The sequence below is a fragment of the Diadema antillarum genome, unplaced genomic scaffold (genome assembly GCF_040938485.1).
Source record: "Diadema antillarum isolate AM-2024a unplaced genomic scaffold, OU_Dant_1.0 seq00002191_RagTag, whole genome shotgun sequence".
Taxonomy (NCBI): Eukaryota; Metazoa; Echinodermata; class Echinoidea; order Diadematoida; family Diadematidae; genus Diadema; species Diadema antillarum.
Window position 1 is genome coordinate 217739 of NW_027272828.1, and position 27155 is coordinate 244893.

At 40.3% G+C, this 27155-nt stretch overlaps 1 protein-coding gene across 1 annotated transcript; it reads left to right on the plus strand.

Annotated features, from left to right (window-relative positions):
- The first annotated feature begins 1356 nt into the window (after nt 1-1356).
- LOC139714201 (ER membrane protein complex subunit 1-like) lies at nt 1357-24705 on the plus strand. The gene is made up of 23 exons (XM_071625915.1): nt 1357-1467; nt 2671-2861; nt 3811-3922; nt 6439-6564; nt 7609-7741; nt 8259-8405; nt 9482-9643; nt 10219-10287; nt 10888-10980; nt 11568-11661; nt 12601-12726; nt 13238-13293; nt 14042-14242; nt 14941-15105; nt 15926-16096; nt 16704-16920; nt 17384-17494; nt 18480-18592; nt 19180-19259; nt 20445-20575; nt 21108-21265; nt 23048-23123; nt 24495-24705. Exons 1-23 carry the CDS (start codon nt 1364-1366, stop codon nt 24653-24655), a joined length of 2997 nt encoding a protein of 998 aa, XP_071482016.1. The 5' UTR covers nt 1357-1363; the 3' UTR covers nt 24656-24705.
- Nucleotides 24706-27155: the final 2450 nt, after the last annotated feature.

The following is a 27155-nucleotide window of genomic DNA, read 5'->3' on the forward strand; positions in this document are numbered from 1 at the left end:
TGAACAGCTGAGTAGTGGAACACAGGCCCTAACAATGTCTGATGATAATAATGATTTTAATACCAAGCTAGCACAGAAAATACCAACCACAACAGCAACAACCATCATAAAAATACCCATTCAGCTTTCAAATAAGAATAAAACAAAAACAGAGAGACAGACAAAAAAAAGCACCATGGTGAATATCTTATCAGGCATACAGTGATACAGGACATGTGAGATAGTTCAGCTCTCACTGAACTCTCACATGTTTTCACCGTACACCAGGCAAGGAGGCAAGTTATTTCACCAAGATTAGGTCCTATAGTAGTCTCCATCATGACCACTCTGTTGTAGATTCGAGCCCTCCTGCCTCAATATATCCCCAGCATACAACAAAAAAAACATTCAAATAGTGTTTTCATCCCCTGGAGAACTAAAATTGCTCACAAAAATATGTTAGTGGGACCACAAAAAACATGTCTTGGCGGATGTACGCAAGTTTCCCAAAAAATATGACAAGAGAACCAACACGAGCGAACAATGAAGTGATACATCAGACTAAAGAAAAACCCCAACATCTGCTGATCTACAGGTGAATTTCGTCAGCACTAGTCAGGATTTACACTTGACATTGCGTCGTAATTTGATTAAGACAAGAACAAAACAATGGCTATTGTTAAACAGTTACATTGTCAAAACTCAACTTCTTCTTGGCCGATTTTCAAAATTTTTGTATCTATCGAGAGCTGAATTCTTAGACTAGCAGGTCCCAAGAGTATATGCCGTGTGAGCCTGCATAAAGAATGTAGAACCCTCATACACGTCCTTGTGAACACACACAAGTCAACTGTCCTGTCCATACTCCTAACGATAGAGGGCCAAATCACCGCGGCCCCGAGGATCGAACATCAAACAGCAGTGATAACGATCAGACTGACCTCGTTACGTAAGAGGTCGTTTACTTGTTCCTCGGGGCACTGATCCCTTGTAATCCTGTGTTGAGTGATAGGGAAAACCCTCAGGGCAGAGTGCCCACTCCTTTTTGTCTCACCTCCCTGGTTGAATTGAGAAAAGGACGATTATACATGTACAACGTTCCTCGTCCTTATTGCCCCCACCCCCCCCCCCCCGGCTAAATACTGGTTTTTGTGGTAAGGTTAGAGTAAAGATTAGGGTTAGGACTAGGATTAGGGCCAGGTGAAGATTCCGAGGTAATTGCCCAGGGGTATTGCCCAAGACCCTGTACGTCGTCTGGCCAATTCGCAAACTATCACTAGGATTACTTTTTTTTTTTTTACTAAATAGCACCGCATAATATTTTGTTGCCTGACCGAGCGTTCGGCGTAGATGGCGCCATACACTCCGCGGCGGCATTATCAAGATGGCGACTTGCAGGGGCTCCTCGCTCTTTCAATTCATCGTAGTAGTTGTCGCTTTCGGAGCTGTTTGTGCCCTTTATGAGGATCAGACAGGAAAGTTTGATTGGTGAGTGACTAGAAAAGTGTACTAATTTGTACATTGTAATGAACTGTGGGGATAGGGTTGCTGATTAGCAAATGCTCATGGCCTATCTAAACTTAGCTCGCCTCAATAGTAGCGATGCCAATGCCATGGCTAAAGGCCATGCGCATGTGTCTGCACCCACCAGCCACTGCTCTGCCTGTAACTGTGTGTGCATGCTGATGCTGTGTCTGTGTTCGCAGTCAGCATGCAGTTAACCGGCGCCGCGCCGGCCGCGCCGGCGGCCGGCGGTCGACGGTCGCGGTCCGTCCCCATTGTGCCATGGCCATGCCATGCCATATCCGATACTGTCCTAGATAGTAGTGAAGTAGTGCCAGAGTGTGTGGTAACCAGCAACCTGTGTTGCTGTGCGTAGCGTAGGGGGTGTGATGCCAGCAAAAAACTGCTGTGGTAAAAACAGGAATCGGGTAAAATTGTGAAATTCTGAATTCTGCCAACTCATGCTCCCTGAATTGCTGAATGAAATTATGATTGAACTTGAAAATGTCAGCTTTTTTTCAAAGTTTTATTTTCGTATCCACAAGATCTAGACTCTCTGCTCCGCTAATTTGAGGTTACAGTCCCTACACAGTATGTAAGACATTGTCTCTAAATCTGGCCAACATTGAACAGAGAAATCAATATAAAATTTGCTAATGGGCAGCTCAATTCTTGTAGGCCTGCACTAGTCATGGTTTTTGAGCGTATCCCATTGGGCAGCGAACAAAGATTGATTCAACTGGGCAAACATTTTCCCCCTTGTGCAGACAACCAGAGACTCCAACTGTCCCGCTTTCGACGGGAGATCTCCCGTGGAAAGCCCATTTTTGCAAACTCTCCTGTTCTCCCGCTTGAGAGCTAATTTCTCCCGCTTGAAATGATTTCTTACTCAGTGCCATCGTATGTTGAAAAATAAGCCTTAGATAGCATGAGAGAGCATGTAGCACCCTACATAGAGCTTGGACCCAGGCCGCAAGGAGCTTCGCGCTTTGCGCACATCAAGTTGGAGTCTCCCGTTTGCTAGGGGTTTCAGACGGGAGAATCTCCAGATCAGAAGGTGCTTGGGGTTGGAGTCTCTGGACAACTAAGTACCCACATGACATCACGTGTCATGCTGTTCTCTCCGTGCTCTCATGCAATAGTAAACTGTCCCTTTCACATCTTTCATATTATCTGTCACACATACAGGAGGCACCAGTACGTTGGAAGTGTAAAGTTCTCGGCCTTCGAGCAGAGCAAGCACAAGCGTCAGATCTTCGTCGCCACAGAATCCAATGTCCTCGCCAGCATCAACCTCGCAGGTCAGCTGAACTGGCGGCACATTTTGCGCAGGGGTCAGGATGGGGTCATCATTACCATGATTTACTCCCCTGCAGATGGTAAGGAGATTATGCGTTTTATCCTTCTTTGACTCAAGCAACTGTTGTTGTTTTCTTTTGTTAATGCTAACCACACTGCCAAAGTAACATAATAATTGACAAATGGACAAACTAGCAAATTGATTTTGATCATTAATCATGAGAAATAAGATATTCAATATAAACTAGCCACTTAAAAGGATATCTGTGTATGAGTAAACCATTCAGTAAACAGTACATACAATATTATGAGCATCATATTTGCACATACATTGTAGTTATCTTGATGGTGACAGCATATTTCTCTGTATGCTTGACCTCATGTCTTTTTCATGCCTTTGGACATCATCTTACAGCTCAGCCAGCAAATTTGGATTATTTCTGAAATTCAGCCACCACAGTGTTAAATGTTGTCTTTAAACATCCTTATGTTATGCATACAGGCATCTCCCGTTATAGCAAAGTCCACAGGACCAGTAGTTATCATTTGTTATATCAAAATTTTGTTACAGCCAAACAAATAAAGTATGTAAATTATATAACAATAACTTGGGGACCAGCATTTACAATTTGATGTAATGAAATTTTGTTATTACTGTGCTATATATAGCATGAGTGCACTGTATAATACATATATTAAGTAATATGGAAAAACAACAAAAGAGACTAAAGAATATATATACACATGTATACTGTCTTATCAGGTATGGGCAGGTCTGAGTTACAATCCAACTCAAAGCCACCAGATTGTCACATGCCCACAGGTGCATTTTTAGGAGTCATTATACACCAGTAATTTTGTTTTCCTGAAATATGAACAGCACAGATGACTGTGTTAGGTTTCAGAATTTCAAATCACAAAGTCTTGAAATGCCATGGGGAGCCAGCACAAATAGAAAAGACAAATGGCAACATTATAACGAAGAAATCCATTCATTTATCCTGCATGTGATGGCATCTCTCCCCCCAGCTGGTATCGTGACGCTATCCGGTCGAGGTCGTCTCCTCAGAGTGTGGAATTCGACGACGGGATACCTGAAATGGGAAACCCCCGTCTCACCAGGAAGCTCATCACTCCTCAGGTAAAACTTAAAGGCACATGGTCACCATGTTTTAGTCAAATGCATACACGGGCGCATGGCGCAAGTTTCCTATAGAGACCTACGCTATCGACTCCTCTTTAGCACTTACGCTTTGGCCCACTTCCCCGAGTCCGAAGAAGTCTGATTCACTGTAGTCAGTGGTCGGATCACAGTTTGGCTCATGATTTTGCTGAGGAGGATGACAGCTTTAACTTCTTTTGTGACGTCATAATAACAAGCACATATGCACGCACCCTGGCATTACTACAGACTGCGCGATGCGTAGAGAAGACAACGAAGGCAACGTTACTTAGCAACAGCTACGCACTTTACTCTTGATGACAGCTCAACTTCGGTAATCTTTGTATCAATGCTAACGGTGATCGGCAGTATCATTAACAGCGCCCTCTACACTACCGGGACTATGCCCCTTTGAATCGGATCCAATCCATGGGGCAAGGGCAAATGACTAAAAAAAAAAAAAAAGAAAGAAAATAATTAATCAGGATGACCCTCCAAATATGATTAGGATTTCAAGAGAGAGGTATTCTTGTGATCACTTGTTTAGGTACATTTACCTGCAATTCACATATTTGAGATAGGGCAATCCCTATGCTGCGCTTTAACCCGTTGAGGACGATGTGATTTTGCTACAACACGCATTTCCCATAGACACTTGCCCGAGTATACTCGGGACTTGTCCTCAACGGGTTAAGGGTTAGATATTACCACTGATTAATGTTTTGCTTATCTCTGTAGCGCATCTTTGATGCATTAAACATAATATTTTCAACCATGGTTATCTGAGACGCACACATCACATTACAGCTGTGAACAGACTGTCATGATGTTGTAATTCATTCATCCCCAATGACAAAATCCCTTGGTAGTTGCATCCTGTGATTATGTCCTCTCTCACGAGGGCATACGAATTTTGAGAATCCCTGTTAGACCATGAATTTAACAATATGCGAAAATATTGCAAACGGACAGCCATTGGTGCACTTACGATAGCCTCGGTGTCAAATCTCGAAAACAATGTCTCATGAAAAATGTCTATGACCTCCTCATACGCAAGAGTATTTGTATGTGAAAATAACAGCTTTTACAGTAGTCCTCTGGAGAGGACTTAGGGTGCATTTGTGCGCTCTCCTAAAGCAAACCGAATTGTACCGTATCCGCGCCAGAGAATCGCTCAAATGCTCCTTAAGTGTATCATACCGAACTGAACCAAACCAAATATGGACTACCTTCTGATGTGTTTTAAAAGTGTAAAAAAACGTACCAAAAGTTTGCATGTACACACATATAATATTATGTCATTAGAGTTCATTCTCTTTGTTCGGGACATCTGCAAGTAGCTTAAGTGCGCCAGGTGAATATCCCTGTTGCTTCATTGGCCCCTCTAAAAATAAGTCGTGAGGTACGCTTTCACCACAGAGCGCTCAAATGCTCCAAATCTGGCACAGTTTGGTACGGTTCACTTTGGTTCGATTTTGAGCACTCGAATGCACCCTTAGAGACATTGCTTCCATTGTTGCATGGGTAAATGCAGTCATTGCTTCTTTAGCTGCCACGCAAAACAAATCATGATACAAGTACAGTTGAACCTCTCGTATCCGGACAAGTCGGGACCGAGGCTCATTCGGATAAGGGATTTGGCCGGATACGGGAGACTCAATGCTTTATACATGTAAATATACATACACATGTACTGATGTAGCCCATTGTAGTACCACATGTAGTAATGTGTATACTGCAACCTTTTCATTGTTACACTCAGTAACAGACCCCAAAATAGAGGTTCGTGTTTGCAAGAATGAAATCATTTTCTTTTATAAATTCTTGAGATGATTTACCTAAATAATTATAAAGAAATGTATCAAGTAGATCTTGAAAATAAACAGTACGAGTCGACGAAACTACGCTTCAAAATTCGATCATCACGGCTCGGCAAAGTCGACTGTAGGTCGCCATTGTTAGATGGTCTCCCTCTCTCTCTCTTTGTGTGCAGTATGTGTACTGTGTGTGAACAATTTTATCATTCGTTGCTCAGCCAATGACTCGAAACAATGCATGTCTATCTAGTCATATCGACGGCTGTGTATGGACCTATATGTGGCAATGCGATATGAGAGGACTCGAGCGCATTATCTGTCCATGTTCTTGCGATGATTTGGGGATGTTTGGGGATGTTAAAATGTCTGAAGGTAAGCAATTTGGAAGGAAATTTGATGTAATGTATGTTAATCATGTTGGAAGTAATATGTAAATACTAATTCATGTGTGTTTGTGTAGGAGTTCTCAAGGAGTTGGGAATCCCCCTTTCCTCCCGTAATTATTTTAAAAAAATCACGGCGAGATTGCGTCCGTATAATAGAGAGATCCGGATAAAGGGAGGCCGGATAAGAGAGGTTCAACTGTAGTAAGTATTAATCTTACAAGGGATAAAGGGAGAGTATAGGCAGTTTAAATGCATACACTACAACTGTTTTCTTCTACTGTTCTTTTTACAGTGATGGAGCAACTGCTATGCTGGCGGTGGCGGACTCAAAAAACATCGTGATGGCAGTGAAAAATCATGTCTTCAGCTACTCCTTTAAGACAGGAAAGAGGGCTTGGATGTATGCTCACCAAGAGAGGTGAGATTACAGCTTGCATTCTGTTGGATGAGCATGTCACATTAAAAGCATGATAGTGCTTACTACCAACCACAAATGTCACATGTAGTATCACCAAACCCCTTGTGTCCCTTATGCAGTGATAGATGAAAGTTTGTTCGCAATGGTATACCCCGCAGACATCAGTGTGCGTTCTGTATCATTTTTAACCTTATCACGAGAAAAAGGTGTGATGGAGACTGATATAGTGTACATATACAACCAGGGGCACACAAATATATCAATAACAACTTCGATTATATGTTGACTTACTATGATTACTCTTTTGTTTGTTTGTTTGTCTTTTTGCTTGTATGGTAACTTCAATAACAAAATTGTACTATAGAGTCAGCTGCCAAATATTATGCATTCAAGCCATATTTATTTTCTCTTACCTCTGCATATGCTTGTCTTGCTACCAACATCTCTTATACAGTCATCAGAAAAAGAGAAATTATGTCCAGTTTTGCTTTCTCTTTACAGAGTATACCTGATTTTGTGAAAGTGTTTCCTGGATTCATGAGCTTCATTAATCTGATTTCCTATACTTTGCCTTTGTAAAAAAAAAAAATAAATGAATAAATAAATGAATAGATTCTTGTTCGAAGCACTTAAAGAGTAAGTCATTGATTATATAGTCGGCCTGTATCGTGAATCTGCAGTTTCTTATACACACAGACCTCCCAACCATTCTGTCTTTGATAGTAATGATAATGATGAAACAACATTATATAGCGCCATTTATCTGTAAAAATCTGAATTCTGACCATTCCCAGCTCATGTTTCAATAGGAGTTTCCTAATTTTCTTGATAGTTTTTTACCATACACTCCTTGCTCTTTCATTCCTACTTTTGAGCCAAATTATCCCTATTTTTCAGTCAGAAAGGTTGGGAGGTCTGTATACGCATCATGTCACAAGTTTGTATTAGCACATTGCCGTTCGAATTTATTATTCACACTGGAAGGCCTCATTAGAAAACATGAACTGACAAATTTCTGGTGTGATCTTCTACCTGCTTCTCCAGTGACTCCATTGATTTCCAGTGGCTGTACTATGACAACCAGCCTGAATCTCCATTGTATGCCATCGGAGTGGTGGAGAATTCGCACTTTATCATCGCTGCTCTCGATGCTCAGAATGGTGACCCAATCTCACAGGTATTTAATGTGGCACATGTCGCTACAAGAGTGAACAAAAGAGCTTGTTTTTCATCAGCTTGTGCAGACTATGAAAGTTGATGCATGTTGAGGGGTCAAAGTCAATGCCACCTCCCTGGTCTGCAGTGATTTCAAAATACCAACTGACAAACTACTTTCTTTTTCCTTTGATAGAGTAAATTCCTTATCATTTGTAACTGATTAGTAAAGTATTTGATTCAGCAAAGTATTTCCTTATTAGATCAGACAAAACAAATTTTCTTGAGTTGCACTGTTGTTGCAAACTCATACAGGCAAACCCATAATACCTGATTTTATGAATATATGATGTCGATTTGAAGAATCTCTTTATACAAAGTGCTAACACTGGGTTAAATTGATGCTTTACAACATACTACTGCCATTTAGAGAACAACATCTGAAGAAAAAAAAAATCAAAGGGCTATAAACAACTACTACCCTTTGCGAGTGACCTCTAACGATATTCTTTGCTTGGCCAATCCCCCCTCGTCTCCAGACTCCAGTCTCGGCTGTGTGGGTGGGCAAGTCGCCAAACTGCATCGTGGTCTCCGGAGGCTACTTTGTGTGCGTGGAGTCCGCCTCAGGCACCCTGCAGTATCTCTCCATCGGGCAACAGAACAGCTTCCTGGCAAATTCACCAGCGGTGAGTGGTTGATATTCTTGTCCTGTTTCGTGGACATTCTCCTGTTTGTATTCAAGTGCTTTCCATTGCATTTCAGTGGTTTTAGTCCTCATATTATTGCCATGCCTGCACATTAACGGCATGATTTACCATTTGCAGAAGAAACAAAAACCCAGCATTAGTGCTTTGAAATAGTTCTAGAATGTGAGTTAGGGATAGAAACAACCACTGTAAAAATCTGAATCTGTATATTCAATGTTAAGTATTGTTGAATACACAAAATGTGAACAATAGTTATAATAAAGATATTTCTAGACTGAACTGTCTGCAGTTATGGTTTAATGAGAAAAATAGTGATATCTCCTCATATTTTTGGCTTCATTGCAAAAATTTTATATGGTAGGATGTTTTGTGATACAACAGACCTACACATATGCATCAAATGTGATATCTTGAAAATTTTGTTTAAATCACTCTTCCAAAGGTAAACAGGACTATGTTGTCTCTTTCATTCTGAGTAAAGAAGTTTGCATTATGATTTCAAACAACCTTGGGTAAAGACAGAATATAACAAGGGAACTGACAGCAGAAATTTGGTTAAAATCATCACAGGTCACAGGCAGAGGTCATATTCTGACATCTTGCAAATGATAGGTGTACTGAGTTTGAAGTAATAGCATTAGACGTTGGTACACTACTGTTCTGAAATGTACTTAAGTTCAGCCTACTTCATAAGCTGCAAAAAAAAGGGCACAACCTTTTACAAAGCCAGTCAGGTTTTGAATGTATGCCTGTCACCATCGTAGTTCCAATTATTTTTAGTGATTGTTTGTAATGTAAATGTCGCAAAGACGGAACAGCAAAAATCTCCCCTCCATTTTGTTTTATGTATTTTTTTTTTTTTTTTGCCTGATTCACAAGCCTGCCTCCTCCTTGCACATGCATGCTTTCTTTTCTGTTGCTTTTATCAGTGCCTGATCTTATCCAGCCATCTAGGACACTGAAATATAACTTCTTTTGTCTGTTTGTTTTGTTACATTCTGCTAATACCCCCTTCCCTCTCCCCCTTCCCCCACCCCCCTCCCCCCAATCTCCAGGGATTGGGCCTGGCCCAGCAGTCCAACTCCCCTTTCCTCATCAGAGGGCTGTACTCCTCCGTCTCTGGCCCGCCCGTATTCGCCCTCCAACTGGCTGCGAACCATCATGCACTGCTGGAGGTCGAAGGTCAGAGCTTGTCTCTCCTCAGGGACCTCCCAAAGGTGAGTTACAGTGGTTTTACAAAGTTTTGTGTCACGACTTGTAGTCACAGACCTCAGAGAGTTTGCCAAAGATGCCATTTGATGCTTTGCTGCCTCGATTTTAAGAAAGTTTGAACTTTGCAGACTGAGCGACATGCTGTGAAAGCAGATTTTTTTGCGTGAGTATTTTTTTGTGTGCGTGTGCTAAGCCTGGTATGACTGAATTAAGCTTTAGATTCTGCATAAGTCAGATATGTAAAATAGTATTGCATATATAGCAAGAAAAACGATTGTGTGCTCGTATTTTTGCACTACAGGTAGTTTCATGTTGCCCAAAGTGTGCAAAATTTTCCACTCTGAAAAATTCCACTGTTAGAGTAGTTATTTTCAAATGGATTAAAAAAGCAGTGACCTGGCTTCTAGGTGACAAGATTAACAGCAACGCACGCTCCCCCCGTAGGAAAAAAAAATGAAAAAATGATGTGGATGTATGTTGTATGTCTATTCTTGACTTTACAGTGTTGAAAAGGCCTGGGATGTCCCAATTTTAAAAACAAAAATTATATATCTGTCTATTCCTTCTATATTTACTCCAGACAACTGCTGTCAGTGGCACCACTTTGGGGGAGAGATTTGTGATATCAACAGCTGCGAGCAAGGGAAAGGTGAGATTAATGATGTTTTGTGTCTTTTATTATTTTAATTTTGATGCAAAAAAAAATGCAGCATTTGCATTCATCAACTTATTCCCTTCATTAGCAAAAAAAAAGTGATTTTAAAAGCAAGATTGACAATGTGAATATTAGCTTGCCCTTGGTTAGTTGTTGTTGTTGTTATATTGATTTTTAAGGTGCATGTCATTCAATTGTGAATATTTACACCGTACTAGAAAGGGGCGTAGCCTTTGTCCAAGGCCTTCTTTGCTGTCGTGATTGCAAGAGAAGCAAGCAGAAGGTCTCATACTAGACAAGTCAAGCCACTATTTGAGAGGCAAGTTCTAGGGAGTTGAAATTGTCAGAGACTGACAAGTTGTCAGGGCTGACAACTTTCATAAAACAGTCCCCTGACCTTTAGGCATCAGGTGAGGAGATTTCGGAAGCCATGACTTGAACGCGGCAAATATCTGGCAAATGATAAGACTATTCATTTTGATGATTAAAAATAACTCTTGGGGTACCCTTTCTCATTAGAGCGCTTGAACGCACCTATAGCTTGACTACAGAGTGTATATGAATTGATCATTTTGCCCCGTTTTTCTTTGACAGATCATAGAACTACGGTCAGAATATTTGGATGGAAGTGACATTCTTTATAGCAATGATGTTACCCTGCCTGGAAGCCACGGATCAGCAATTCAGGTATTCAAACTTTTAGACAATTTTCAGTCCACCCGCATGCACTTTGAAATCCTCAAACATGAGTAAATTTTACATACACTTGGATTTTTAGGTGTGAGAGTCTTGAAAACAGCTTATATTATCAAATTATATTATGATGAAATTAAATTGATTTCAAGCCATTATCATCTTCATTAAAAAACAACAACACAATAATATAAGTTGTTGTGGTGCCTAAATAATAGTGTCTGTATGGAATAGTCCCCATAATTTTGTGAAGACTGTATGATTGTAGCTGTAGCAAAAAGATGTCTATGGGAAATGTACGTTATAGCAAAATCAGCTCGCCCTTAATGGGGTAACTTGAATGAGAGGTTCTCATTGCAGTTATAGTACAGTCAAACCTGTCTTTGCGACCACCTGTCTATAGCGGCCACCTGCCATATATGACCACTAAAAACAATACCTCTGAGAGAAAAAAAAGCATGTTAGATAACCTGTCTATAGTGGCCACCTGTCTATAATGGCCACTTGTTTCATCTTGGGTGGTGGCTAAAGACAGGTTTGACTATCTCGTTAACCCCTTGTGTGACTCACATTGATCACAGCTTGACATTGACCTCCATGAGATGAGAGACAAGACCATCAATGGACGTGTCCTGATCAGGACTCAAGATGATGCCATCTCCTTCATCGTGGGCTGTAAGTCACATCTACCAAAAAAAAATGAAAAAAGCATATGTAAAAAACAACAAAACAAGCTCTCTTTAACTGATGTGTAGTACAGACTGTAGAAAGGTCAGTGTGTTGTTTTGAGAGACAATAACTACATTTTGTTGAGAGACCTATCCCAGTCAAGACATAATAACCATATTGTGAACTGTAGCATGGCACCTTTTAATTGGGTAGGGTAGTTTTGAGGCATGACATCCAATTCCCCTTAACCTTTCTCTCATTTTCTCCCCTCTTTCTTTATAATTCCTCTTCTCTTATATTCCCCTCCCCATACCCCTCAAGTTTAGTGTGATTCTGCAGTCATCATGGCAACAACAAAAAAAAAATCCTCTGGCATATTCAATTTCTTGGAATAAGTATTTCCCTCTGAACAATGTGCATTGAAAATGCACTGATTCAACATCTACATTGTAGGAAGTTTCTCTCTTTATCCACCCTCCTCACAAGTTTCTACCTTATATTCTGATTTGTTGAGATTTGATAATTTTAATCCTGTACGCCCACTGTAAATGTAAAATGGTGTTGACAAACACACTGTTATGTTTGGTTGTTGTTTTTTTGTGCATTACACAACTTTTTTGTGTTCCTGCATGTTTCATCATTTTTCATCATTAATCCATCCTACTAAGTTTTTAAATCATTACTATGGAGCCAACATTCTACAAGCTTCTACTTTTTAGTAGGTTCCTCATATTACACATTATTGATATTTGCTTTCATATTTGTTTATTTCCATCTCAAATTGGCTATTTTGTATTTTACTCCTCTCTGGAAATCAAGTGGAATGTAAAATTGTATGAAGTGTGGAATATGGAACAATTGAAAAACAAAGGTATGATGAAAAATGAAAATGCATCTTTTCGTCCACCTGGAAGATGAAATTGATAAGTTTCTTCCTCTCATCAGCTGAGGAGGAAGTGATGTGGCTGAGGGATGAGTCGTTAGCGGACACCGTGTCGGTGGAGCTGGTGGATCTCCCCGTCTCTGACACCGAGGCGAGATTCGAGGACGAATTTGGAGGCAAGAATGGAGGTAAAAACGACCAACGTCTGGAATCAAGGAAAGCAGTATCATATCAGTGGAGTTAAAGAGCAATGCAGAGTTAATATTTACAAAAGTTATGAATGTTTACAATAACAGAAGATTTGATATTAAAAGGGTTGGGGTAGTAATGAAATTTGTCATATTGTGACAGAAGTAGATAGTAGATATTTTCTTGATTATTTCTTTGTGGTATTTTCTTTTTTTTCCGAGTGAGAATCATGTCAAACACTACATCTTTATTCACATGATCATAAAGATAGTGTTTCCATTCCTTCTCACATGTTGTAATGTGAATTCTTCTTAATAAAGGGAATAAATTAATATCCGACTTGCTTTCCATGCAGTAACGTAGGGGAATTGCATGATATTTGTAGTGTCGGTTCTGGCCTACGATCCACTGAGAAAATGAAGGTGTCAAGAAATCCAGCAACCATTTGTTTGTAAAGATTACTTGTTCCGTGACATTTCAAATGTATTTTTCTCTGTCTCATTATTTCAGAAAACATCTTGAATATGTTCACCAAGAGACTCAGCACACAACTTGCCCAGTTTCAGGTAGTTTCATCCTTTTTCAAGTTCTCTAGTTTTATTCATCGCTCACAGGGTGGTCCACAACTTGAAATTTTAGCATGTTGCAAGCTCAGAATCTGAGAATATTGCAGAAATTGAATATGCGTGGAGCGCACACAATGAGTACGTAGTACGCAATATTTTGCTGCTTATCTCTCTTTGTGCTGCTAACATTCAATGTTCTCTCTCATGTTTTGCACACAAATATGTAAAGTACCTGGTAGTTTGATGTTTCTTATGTTATGCACATGTTTTGCACATTTTTGAATACTCTTACTTTGAGCTTGTTGCAAATTCTTTAGGATGTTGCATAGCATGTTGCTGGCTTTTTAGGATGTTGCACAAGAATTTTAGCATGTTGCAGCGACATGCTAAAACCCCTCGTGGACCACCCTGGCTCAGTTCTCTGAAGCCTTTGTGTGTATGTATGTACAGTATGTGTGTGTGTTAACTCATTCTCACATTCTCATTTTCAATCACATCGCACTAGAGAAGCTCATACATAGGAACTGATAATTGACTTAGCCTTTGAGGATTAAGAAAAAACATTATTTTCTAGTTTTTTTGTGTGTGTTCATTTTGTCCTTATTTCAGTACCATGTAACTCTCCACATTCCCAAAGTATGTATTAATTGAAAACTCACACTTTAGCAGAGAGACAGACAGACAGACAGACAGACACGGTGTATTCCTGTGTACGTCTACATTATCCATGTTTCGTTCTGTGCGACAGTCTTACATGGCCCATTTGAAGAAGAAGATCGAGAGCCGCCACGAGTCACACTCCGCCGACCACCGCAGAGCGGGCATCACCCACGCCGGACAGCGGCTTCTGCTCAGGGACGAAGAGGACAGCGACGACGATGACGACTACCTCACCAGGGATGACTTCAACCTCCACAAGATCATCGTCGTGGCAACCAAAGCTGGGAAGGTGAGAGGAGGGTGATAGAAAGGATGGAGGTGAAACTTACTCCAATGATCAAGTTGACCTTGATAAATAGAGTGAACCCAAATAAACAGATAATAAACCCAAATAAAATGATATAAGTTACATTAACATCAGACAAGAAATTCAAAAGTTATGGAATTGAAGTGTTTCACATTATTTCATAAAACAGTGATGCATGTCACCACCTCTTATTCAAATTAGATTAGATTATGTAATAATGACCTAACTGTATATTGCATACACCATATATCACAGTGTTTCTGCTTAATTTGCAAATTTTAATTGTTGGAATACTGCATACACCATATATATCATGTTTCTACTTAATTTCAAATTTTTATTGTTGGGTGCTATTTGCAAATTTAACAACTCACAAAAATATCAACTCTGATCCCGCCATGAATGCAGCGTGCACACATATATTTTTCCGTCCACTGCTGTATGTGCTCCACGATTGCGAATTGAACCACTTATGAAATTGTCTGGAAATCTTGATGCAAGAAAATTATAGATTTGCTAGATATGTGACGTATACAGTAATGCTTAAAGTGGTTTGTACATGTATGAAGGATTATACACAAGGTCATGTTTTTTGTGAGCGATTTAGCAACTGCATTGATAAATACCTAAACCCACACCTCTCTTTTATCTTCAATGGCTTTCTCTCTCTCCTCCGCCAGATATTTGGTCTAGATTCCCAGGACGGCACCATCGTGTGGGACCACTACCTCCCGGACCTGGAGCCGTTCCACTCCTCGGGCCGTCCCTCCCTGCCCCTCTTTGTCCAGAGGACGACGGCCCACTTTCCCAACCCGCCACAATGTAATCTGATTGGTCAGAGCAAGGTAAGGGCAACCAATGGGATGTGAGATTCTTTGGCACAGCTCACATTTACCATTTGTCCGTATTTCTATGTAAATGGAAAAACAGTATCAAGCTCAACAAAAGCAAACTATGCGGAGAGTTTAGACTGAATTGTTAGAGAGAGTAAGTAGGATTCATTGCGTCAGAAAGTAGAATTGGAAAGACTAGAAATAATAATTGTGCATTGAAATGTTTTGAATCAATATTGATAACAACTGTTAACTGGCTAGTCTTATACTTACCCTCAGGAGGTAATTTCATTGATTTGTTTCTGACAAGTGAGGCTTTCAAGTTATCCCGTACTTAGCTGTGACAAACCATGCATCATCCTTGCTACTTTTATTGCTGCCATATTATCTGTCTATAAGCCATAAAGATATATATGGTAATAATTGTTTGTTTTGGTTTGCAAAATTTTTCACAAGTCCTCCTAATTGCTAAATTTACAACTGATTCTCAAAATGGCAACACTTTTTAGACTGCTTGTTTCTGAAATAGGCAAAATTATTTTGTATTGTAAACTTCTCTCTGATTTTGTGTCAATTTGATGAATTCAAACCTGTGCCCTGCTATCTTTCTCCAATGTAAAATATGCTCTGATATTTAGAGGTGCCAATTTGATGACAAAACGGCGATAATCTCTGCATTAAAAAAACAAACAAACCTTGGGGCCTGATGATGAAGCCCCCATAACCCCTCTGTTCAAGTGCAAACACCTAGACCATACTTTACCCCCCCCCCCCCCATTGCATGTCATCACTCTTTGTATTTTTCATTCTCTCACAATACCAATGCATACAGGCCAGTGGGAATGTTATCTCCTTCACCTTTAACCCCATCACGGGCAAACCAACCCAGGAGGGCGGTTGGCAGGACAACACCCTCCCCTTCCGGGCCAAGCAGGTCGTCATGCTCAACCTCATGACTGAGAACTTCCTCAAGATCACCATCTTTCTAGACATGGAAAATAATGTAAGAGAACAGTAAAGTGAGGAAAATCTTTTCTGGTGGGTGGCTGAAGGTGACAAATTACTGTTACGTACCCAAACCGACACTCCACATACAGCTCCTGTTAACTGGAGTTTAAAGGTGTATTTTTGGACACATGCCTCCACACAAATATTAACTCTGTTGGCGTTTTCTTTGAAATACGTTCTGATGGTGCTTGGTAGGAATTATCGTCAGCGCTAGGGAATGCACAACTGTACAGAAGGTACACGTCGTTCCCTTGGAGGCCTCGGGGGCAGGGCCATTGAGGGCCCAAATTCTGTAGATTCCAATTACGGTGCTTCTACGCGGTTGTACAGGTAAAGTGTAGATATCCTCGTATGTAAAAAAAAATATATATATATATATAATAATGTGTGTGCACCTATTCTTTACATATTATACGGTAGTCTGTAGAAGAATTGATTTTGGCATAGCAGCAGACACCTCATAAAAGCTCATCTTGTACTATTAAAATCTATCCTGTATTGTAGTAAAGGATGACTGACCACACAATAGCATATTGCAATGTGTGTTTTAAGATTTGTAACATTCAACAAACTTTTGCTCCGATCCCTCAAATTCGAAAAAGGTCCACGTGGTACCGTCCTCCGCCGAAGAAATCGTGAGGGAGCACTCTGCGAGTATCTTCCTCTTTACAGCAGATGTGGAGTCCGGCCGGCTGACCGGCTATTGGCTGGCTCACAATGTGGCCACCTCGTCCGGCCTGCAAGCTCGGCCAGTCTGGGACGTCCAGCTGCCTACGTCCCTCCAGAAAATCACCCACGTGGTCGGAAAGAGAAATATTGGTAAGTGTTTTTCACATCAAATCATACATCATGCTGATTAACATCAGGCATTCTTCTTGTGTTCTAATCAAGGATCAATGAATGCATTTTTTTGTCTTTCTTTCCTTAATATTTGGATTTTATTGATGCATTGTTTACTCTTTCTCTTTTGATGTGGAGTAATGATTCAATCAATATTTCTCTTTAATTCTATCTTGCTCGTTCTTCATGTGTTCTTTTATAAAGAAGAGTCTAATAGATGTCCATGCTGCCCATTCTTTCTTTCTCTGTATTTTGGGTAAAGATAGACAATGGCTGTCATTCACATGCCTTATTTCTTTTCTACAGGGCAATACGATAAGAAAGGTAAAAGAAGAGTTTGGTGGGCATAGTTAGTATGAATATTATGGAATAGGAACTAGTTGTTGAATAGAAAAATATGCTACAAAGTCACTTTGAATTTGTTTTAACCTTTCATACATAGAACATGTACACTCCCAGGGACGCGTGCTTGGAGACCGTTCTGTCTTGTACAAATACCTGAATCCAAATCTTGTCGCCGTGGTTACGGAAGGAGAGGAAATTGGCAGCAAACGTAAGTGAATTGAGATCATATCTCTTCAAAAAAATCCAACATCAGTGACCTTTCATTTGAATACAAGTAAAGGCGAAATGAGATGAAAGCTCTGTAGTTCAAAGCGTAGTTAGTCAAGGTCCTCACCTAAGTACCTCATTTTATTCATCATATTTGCCATTTCAAGAACTCTCAGCAAAACACCAGAAATATTGAGATGCATTAAATTTTGACCTTTTTAGGAGCATCTCCAGAAATAAAACACTTATAACAACAGGCCCCTTTTTCCCTCTTTGTTGTGAATGTAGCTATTTCATGCCTATTCGGTTTCTGCACAGGTATAAGAACCACATATCGTTGCTGTTGCGACAAGACCTCGTATCTACAAAATATCAAATGTTCAGGAGAGCAAAAAAAATATGGCGGCCAAAGCACTATAGTGAAAGGGATAGCCTTTCCTTTGACATGCCGTGATGGCTTCATTTTTGGAGTAAGACAGTTGGATTTGGCCAGGACATCACTTAACCCATTATTTGACCATTAATCCAAAAAAGTCATTTTCACCAAAATTGCAGATACAAGGTCTTGTCACCCCAGCGACGATATATTGTGTTCATACTGAAGGTATGGAAGCAATATTGAAAAACAGAAACCTTGACTCAAAGTATTATTCTAATGGCAAACCAATTGTTAAGATTTAGATGAACAGACTACAGACATCAAATGTGTCAACTTGCAAATCACAGTGCATTTCTGAGATAATTGATACTGCATTTAAATGTTACATGTGATGTTGGGAAAAATCTACAAATGCCAGAAGAATTATCCAACTAATCTGTACAATACAGTGGAGAAGCTGTGTGTGCTTCTGCCAATAGCCAGTATTTTCCAGTAGTTGATTTTAGTTGTCCTATAGTGGCCTTAAAATTGCCAATTTGCTAAAAGTTCCTATAGACCATGGTGATCCTTACATCCCATGTGTGAAATGCCCTTCTCCCCTCCGCAGCCCACATAAGCGTGTACCTGATAGACGTGGTGACGGGAGCGATTGTCTTCAGTGCAGACCACAAGCGTGTGCAGGGACCCGTTCACATTGTACACACAGAGAATTGGGTGGTGGTAAGTTTTATCATACGCTACTCCTCAGTTAACGACTGTAAAGTTCCATGTCATCGCTGGGGCGACAAGACCTCGTATCTACAAAATGTCAAATGTTCAGGAGAGCAAAAAAACTTGGCAGCCAAAGCACTGTATCCAATGGGATAGACATTCCTTTGACATGCCCTGGTGGCTTCATTTTTGGGGTAAGACATCTAGGATTTGGACAGGACATCATTTAACTGATTATCTGACCATTAATCCAAAAAAATCATTTTCACCAAAATTGCAGATACAAGGTCTTGTCACCCCAGCGACGATGTATATGACACATTTTTTTTTTTTTTTTGGGGGGGGGGGGGGAGGGAGGAGGAAATATCAAAAGTTGGGGATGCATCTTATAAATGAACTTTCTGGGACACCACAACAAGGCGATCATCTTTTTGTCACTTGGCAGAAAATGCCTTGTTGTTAACCCTTTGCTGACTGGGAGAAGTAACAATGGATGAGTCTCGAAGGGGTCAGAGTATGTTTTTGAATTTCAGTGCACCTATCTTGTTTATGGATAATCGTAATATTGGCACATAATTGTGGTTTGTCTCCTGCAGTACCAGTTTTGGAACAGTCGGTTCAGGAGAAATGAGATCACCGTGTTGGAGCTCTTCGAAGGCAAAAAGCAGAAAAATAGGTGAGTCAGCATGCCTCTAGTCTTACTTCAATGCTTTCCTATACATCATCCCAATTTATTGTGCTGTTTTCTCAAGCGATATTTTTAACATGGTGTCGGAAAGAGAATCTTAAAGTGGCGTATCACTTTATGTTGACGTTAAGCCATGAGATTATGAACTATGTCATGTACTTCAAATGATTTTTAAAGTTATGAAAGCTCAGCAATGATTTGAAGGGAGAAGGAGCTATGGTTGCTAGTGTCAGCTCAACACATCTTATATCGTTGCAAATGATGTGACTATTTCAAGAAAACATATATAAAAATTCCACCACTTTCTTACCAAATGTGATTTTCACAAAGCTTCTACTATTCTGTCAGAGTGATTACACTCTGTTTGTTAAAGGAGACCTCCAGATGATTTTCAGACTTTAACATTTTAACATCTGTAAATTGGTTAAACTGGGTACAGAGTTTCAGAATTAATACTGATTGGGATGAGGAATAAAAATGTTTTCAAATTTCATACCAAATCAGAATGAATAAGAAAGGTGACATAGCTTCACATAAGAATGCATCTTTGAGTACTCAAGGAAGTAGAACAAAAGAAGAAAGCGTAAGATGACGCCTGTCCGGTGATCAGGAGGTCGTGGGTTCGAATCCCGCTCAAGTATGTACGCCCATGATTTTTTATCATGGCTACTACTAAAACACGATCAATTCAGTGCTTATTTACGTCGATGCAGGGCAATTTGTCAATCAGTTGCAATGAAAGCATCTCGACGGAAGAATATCATGAATTTGAATAATTACGCAGTACCCGCTGCATGCCATAAGGATTAGAACCAACACTTGCTGTCGGGCAAAAGCTCGGTGGTCTGGTGGAGATGACGCCTGTCCGGTGATTAGGAGGTCGTGGGTTCGAATCTCGCTTGAGTATGTACGCCCATGATTTTTTATCATGGCTACTACTACTAAAACACTGATCAATTCAGTGCTTATTTACGTTGATGCAGGGCAATTTGTCAATCAGTTGCAATGAAAGCGTAGACATTTTGGGGTTTTTCAGAGTATTGGTTCTGTTCAAGGACCGCAATAAATTCCACAAGTCTATTCATGGCACTACTGATTTATGTATTACATGATGTGAAATTATAAAATTGCCTAGACTGCCGCTTTCACGTTCTGTTCTTTCGTCTTTCGCAGCACGCTGTTCTCCTCCCTGGATCCCCCAAACATTCCGCTGGTTGAGAGACAGTCGTACGTCCTTCCAGTGTCTCTTCAGGCTATGTCTGCCACCTACACTGAGAAGGGAATTACTGCCAGGCATCTACTCAGTGAGTTCTAGTTTCTTTGGAATTTTATGAATTCTACTCCATGAGTTCTAGTTTTATTGGAATTCTATGACTTCTACTCAGTAAGTTCTAATTTCTTAGGAATTCTACTCTAAATTCTAGTTTGTTTTGAATTCTGGAAAATCTACTCATTGAGTTCCAGTTTCTTTGGAATTTTAAGAATTCTAAATTCTAAAGTTTCCATGGACATCTAGGAATTTTCCTCAGTTCCTGTTTCCATGGAATTCCACAAATTTTACTAGTGAATTCTTCTAGTCCTTCGGAAACTGGGAATTCACAGTTCAGGGTCCTCATTGCAATTTCTTTGTGAAGTTACAGAGTGGTAAGCTTCATTGAGATCCTTGAGCACGAGTGTAGAAAGCATCTTGAAGGCATTTCCCTCTGACAATATATGCAGATCAAGTTTGAAATCACTGCAGCTACCATCATCATATTTTGCTCACGTAGAACATTTCATGTAATCAAGCTGGAGAAGCTTCAATAAGCTACTTTTTGCTCCACCTCCCCTCTATAGTGGCCCTGTCTACCGGAGGTCTCCTCTCTCTCCCCAAGCGCTTCCTGGATCCCAGGAGACCCCTGGAGCTGAAGGCGGAGCACAGGGAGGAGGGGCTGATCCCATACCTACCGGAACTTCCGGTCGCCCACCAGTCCATGGTGAACTACAACCAGTCGGTGAGTCCACGTACCATTGGTGGTTGTGGTTGTTGGAGAAATTGGGAGGGCGTGGCAGTCCACTACCTCTATGTTTTTTGTCCCCGCCGAACGAGTTCGAGCAGGGGACTATGAAACGGGCTCCGTACGTGTGTGTGTCCGTGTGTCCGTCCGTCCGTCCGTCCGTGCGTTCGTCTGTCCGTGCGTCCGTCCGTGCGTCCGTGTGTGCGTCCGTGTGTGATCAAAATGTTCAATTTACTACTTCTCTGTCATTTATGAGCCAATTTTGATTCTGTTTGCTTTATATGATAGCACTACATGGGAGCTTTAAAACTTGTACACAGAATTTCAGTTGTGACCTTTGACCTTGACCTTTGACCTATATTGTACATTTTGCTACAAAATGCTACTCCTTCGCCATTTCTAACCCGATTTCGATTCCGTTTGCTTTATGTGATGGCACTAGGTGAGGGCTTCAAAACTTCTACACAGAATTTTGACCTTTGACTTCTTTGACCTTTGACTTTGATTTTTGACCTATATTGTACATTTTGCTACAAAATGCTACTCCTTCGCCATTTCTAACCCAATTTCGATTCCGTTTGCTTTATATGATGGCACTAGTTGAGGGCTTCAAAACTTTTACACAGAATTTTGACCTTTGACTTCTTTGACCTTTGACCTTGATTTTTGACCTATATTGTGCATTTTGCTACAAAATGCTACTCCTTCGCCATTTCTAACCCGATTTCGATTCCGTTTGCTTTATGTGATAGCACTAGGTGAGGGCTTCAAAACTTCTACACAGAATTTTGACCTTTGACTTCTTTGACCTTTGACCTTGATTTTTTACCTATATTGCACATTTTGTTACAAAATGCTACTTCCGGCGGGGACATATATTACGCACCGCGTAATTTCTACTTTTCCTTGTTTTCATTCCAGTGAGGCAATTGATATCATGTCTTCATCATTCATTGCCATCCAAGGGATGAATTTGAAAATGGACAATGGTGTTTGACATTGTTTGCATGATGGGCAAATATTTAGCGCACCTGAGCCAAATAGGTCAAGTGAGTTATCGTGATCATTTGCTATCCAGCATCCATCATGCAGTGCATAAACTTGTTGACATTTTCATCTCCTTCTTGGAAACTGGTGGCTGGAGTTTTGACCAAACTGGGTGGAGTCATCAGTGGGGGGGGGGGGGGATCATAGTTTGTACAAATGCCAGTTATTTCGAAACAGTTTGCCTAAAGTGGAGTGCCGTGAAGAAGAAATGTGCTGCTCATGTGAGCGCTATGCTCAATGGTCTCTTGTTGAATATTAAAAGGTAGGCAGATGTCATTGATACTACTTCTATGATGAACAGGTTTGAAATATTCGAAACAGAGAGTATGGCGTTGAAAGTGTTTCTGTGATGAGCAAATGTAAGATTTAGAAAGAAATGGCAGATGGCATTTAATTGCACTTTTATTATGAATATGTCTTTGATTTTGAAATAGGAAGAATAGTTTTAACATTGTTTCTTTCATGAACAATTCTAAGATTTTCAAACTGTAATGATTTTGTTTCTTACATTCTTTTCTTTTTTCCTTTCTGTCTGTCTGTCCATCACTTATGCAAGTTAAACCATTCACCAGAATGATGGCAGTCTGCCACTGAGCCCTGTTTGATGTGCAAAACCTATAAAAAAAACCACACCTATTCTACAGCCATTCACTAGTTACACTTCTCAATCCATGTTTTGATGTTGTCATTCATTTGTTGTTCTGTGCTGTGCTTCTGGATTGACCCCAACAGATATTTGGTGTGACTGGTATACAAACGGCCCCAGCGGGCCTGGAATCAACATGTCTTGTTCTCACGTATGGATTAGGTGAGTCTTTGCTATTAATCCAAAGAAGGTTTCATTGAAAATGATCAAAATTTCAGCAGTGTTTATAGTGTAAAAGACCAATTTGCGAACCGTATAAGCCCCGTTTTGTTCTTGCTCACCTGTTTTACTTTCTTCATATCGAGGTACGCATTCAGTATATAATTGTCGTGCGTGAAGTATTCCAAGAATGTTTGCTGGAATGTTTGATAGCATACATGTCAACAGTGCGATTGATATATGCCAAGTAGATATGAGATAAGATGAGATATACAGCAGTATTAGTGAAGTATTTGACTTAAAGGGGCATTTGCCCTAAATAAGTATCAGTATTCTGTTGTACCCCTGTGCCATGGTGTCTGAACATTGTTTGGCCCTTTCTGTTTGAAGTAAGTATGATTTTATGACATGAATAAAAAAGTTATTTGAAAGAATAGATTAATCAACGAATAATATGAATATTATTAATTGATATGTGTGTGGGTGTATATATGCATGCATATGTTAGTGCTGAGGTGTTCCAAAATTTTAATGGAAAAGAGTGGATAAAGCCATTCATGAAAATAGCAAAGACCTTCATTACTTTTTCCTCTACTGTTGAGCTACAGTACTATACATCATCAGTGATTACATCATATGTGACTCTGCACCTCAAAACAAACAAAAAGTCGCCAGACATGAATTTTTAGTTAAGACCATATTCTGAAAGAGCAGACTTTAAGCTTTACAATGATGTATAACTCAAATCAAATGGACTCTCCTAACCTATCTAAATACTGGAAAGAAAGCACAAACTCAGGAAAAGTGTGAACTGAGAAAAGAGGCTCTGAAGTACAGTGTCTATTCAAGCGCTTAATCTTTACCAAACCGTGCTGGCTGTGTGATGAATGGGACAAAAAACAGGAAGTAAACCACCAGAGCAACAACAATGAAGGGATTATCAGATTAAATTGAAATTAAGCATGCCTCATTAACACATTCTGTCCATAATTAATGCCAACTTTCAAAGCAGTAGCCCTATCCTTTCAAAAGTTATTAGGGTTAAAAGTGAAGAGTGTGGACAAGGTTTTCCAGAAATGAAAAAGGGATTCTAAAGACACTCCTAATCACACTATTCTACCAAAAATGTTCGAGATAAACTGCTAAAAAACACACTTTCCTGTCCGTTTTATGATACCAAATTTTAGCATAATGTAAAAGAAGACCCGCTCTTTCAGAAAATATGAAAAAGTCAAGTTCGGCTAGGTTGACCCATTTCGCTTATTTTCAGTCCTCACGCAAAACCAGTGTGTGCGACTTTATGTTCGTTTTGAGGTGCATGGTCACATAATCATTTCTTCTGCTTATATTTGTCACCGGAAAATTGTGCTGCAGATTTTTACTTCACACGCGTGATGCCATCAAACCTGTTTGACGTCCTGAAGGAGGATTTCGACTACATGTTCATCGTCATGGTTCTCTTAGCCCTGGTCGTGGCCGCCGTCTCGACCAGGAGGTTAGCCTCGCTGAAAGCCTTGCGACAGGCCTGGAGATAGCCCCACATCCCTTCTGTAGGTTAAACGCTGTAAGGTAGATAAGTCCAGAGTCCCGGTCACAACCCCCTCTGCAGATTGTGTGTCTGTGTGTTTGTTTCTTTGTTCTTGAGATCTTGTATATCGTCGCTTGAGTGACAGGACCTCGTATCTACAAAATTTCATATGTTCAGGTGAGCAAAAACACATGGCAGCCAAAGTGCTATGATGAATGGGATTCCCTTTCCTTTGGCATGCCAAGGTGGCTTCATTTTTGGGGTAAGACAGCTAGGATTTGGACAGGACATCACTTAACTGATTATCTGACCATTAATCCAAAAAAGTCATTTTCACCAAAATTTGAGATACAATGTCCTGTCATCCCAGCGACGATATGCATGTCTGCAGCTGTGTCTTGGTCGTGGATCCACTCCTGCAATAGTTGTGTCCCTTGCGGGTGACTTCTTGTTGCCACATGAAAATTCCTCCCTTCTCTTACCAACAAGAACCGACAAGATGAATGTATATACAACTCCAGTGCAGGTGCCACGTGCAACTGTAGCTTGACTCGACATGATACAGCATGGTTCACGGCCAAAAGGCGTCTCTCCACTCCAGTGAAACCACTGCAAGGAGCAAGATGTGTATCTCCTTGCTATGACTATACCTGTTACCCTTCCTTCATTTAAAAAGCAAAGCCAAATTTAGGAGTGATCAGATGCGTCCAGTACGGCTGCTTGCATGCACTTGCATGCCCAAAAGATGCACAAACTCACATGGATTTTCAGCCTTGAACCAGTTGTAGACTGCAGAGATATGCACAGTGAGTTGTGACCGGGACTTTGAGTAGGCGCTGCAAGGTAGACCCTGTATGGCAAACACTTGAAGGTAGTTTGTCTCATCTTTATTGGACTCCTGTCTGTAAACCACCGTCCTGCAAATCTAATAGCAATGTGAGTTGTGCGTGTACAACAATGTGATTATGGACTTGATGACTCACTTGTTATCAGGAGAACTTCACTCATACTTTTGCCTGAGCCTCTTCTTTTTGAGATTAAGTTTTGATGTGAAAGCTCCTGTGCTAAGTATGACTGGTAGAATGGAGTACTGTAATAGTGGATATTTTCGCGCGACTAATTTTTCGCGCTAGGCCGGGTCAGAAGAGTTTCGCATGTTTTTAATTCCGCGGAATCAAGACATCACGCACGGGAACGTATGGCAAGCAAAAATATTAGCGTGCTTTTATTTTCGCGCTAGCTTCTGGTTGCGCGAAATGTGCGAAAATTTCAACACCGCGAAAATTTCCACTTTTACAGTACTTTAAAACGAGGAATGTTTGCATGCATTTTAATTTCGTGAATTTCGCGAGCACCAAGATTCGCAAAATTAAAATGCATGTGAAAGTTCTTGTCTACTCTATATGCATTGAATGCCATTGGCAATTAGCGAAAATTTCTTACCGCGAATATATCATGTTTTACAGTAATGTATGCTGTGGATAGAATCTTCACCAAATTCAAGATTAGGGGTCAGAGTGATATATTGGGATGAAAGGAATTGATAGTCTTTGATGCATCTTGTGAAATGATGCTGTTTTGACAACGTAAGGCTAACTGCCAGACAAGGAATTACTGGAGGTGGAAGATATTTTGGTAATCGTCCAACCACACTAGGTAAGAAAGTTTGAATGGCTGTCATAGCTACATTCATCATGCATCAGAGGTAGTCGGTACAGTTTTTTGACAAACTTCAAGAGGACATACTTGATGTGTGGCTGTGTTAGATTTACGAGTCCAACCAGGACTCACGAACTGTGGGGTGAAATGCCGCCAAGGCAAAAAGTGACTGTGAGAGATTACTCAAAGTAATTCATGGATGCTGTTTTGTGAAAATCTTTTATCCTGGCATCAATCAATGTGAAATCTCTCACAACCAGTGGTATGACAGTTGTTGAAATAAATGACATATGTTAAATTGTCATGCCATTGGGTTCAGGGTAGGATTAATGTCTGCAAATAAAAGTGCCCATATTTGTATTCTATTTCAACATATATGTAGAAGGTAGTTAGTTTGTAGTGGGTTATATATCAACACGTTTGGGATGAGATTATTATGATAGTCTTTTCTTTTGTATAAGTGTGGACTTTGACAGTATCACGAGTGATTATGACTTGCCAAATGTGTGGAATTTTTTGAGAAATTTAGAATTTGTGGATGTACAGTGGGGTTAAAACTCACTATGACAAAATGTTGGGAGCCAAAGGTGAAGAGACAGAGTTGGCATGTTTTCAAGTTTACTTGTCATATCACCGAACAATAGCTGATAAATCCTTATTACAGGCTGATTTTACGAGCTAAGTTGTAGTCTCTGTCCAAGGCTTTCTTGCCGTGGTACTTGGCAAGCAAGCGATCAGAGAGCCATCATGAGATTCAAAGTCAAGCCACCAGCGAGAAGCGAGCCCAGTCGAAGTGGCCCTTGGAGACCCATTAGAATTTCTTACACTTACGCCTTTGATTTACTTAT

What these genes read in the sequence shown, in the direction of transcription:
- LOC139714201 (XM_071625915.1), top strand. Translation starts at nt 1,364, where the DNA reads ATGGCGACTTGCAGGGGCTCCTCGCTCTTTCAATTCATCGTAGTAGTT. An exon ending in TCCTCAGGGACCTCCCAAAG is followed by an intron (nt 9,644 to 10,218) that starts GTGAGTTACAGT and finishes TATTTACTCCAG; the next exon opens with ACAACTGCTGTCAGTGGCAC. An exon ending in ATCTGATTGGTCAGAGCAAG is followed by an intron (nt 15,106 to 15,925) that starts GTAAGGGCAACC and finishes CAATGCATACAG; the next exon opens with GCCAGTGGGAATGTTATCTC.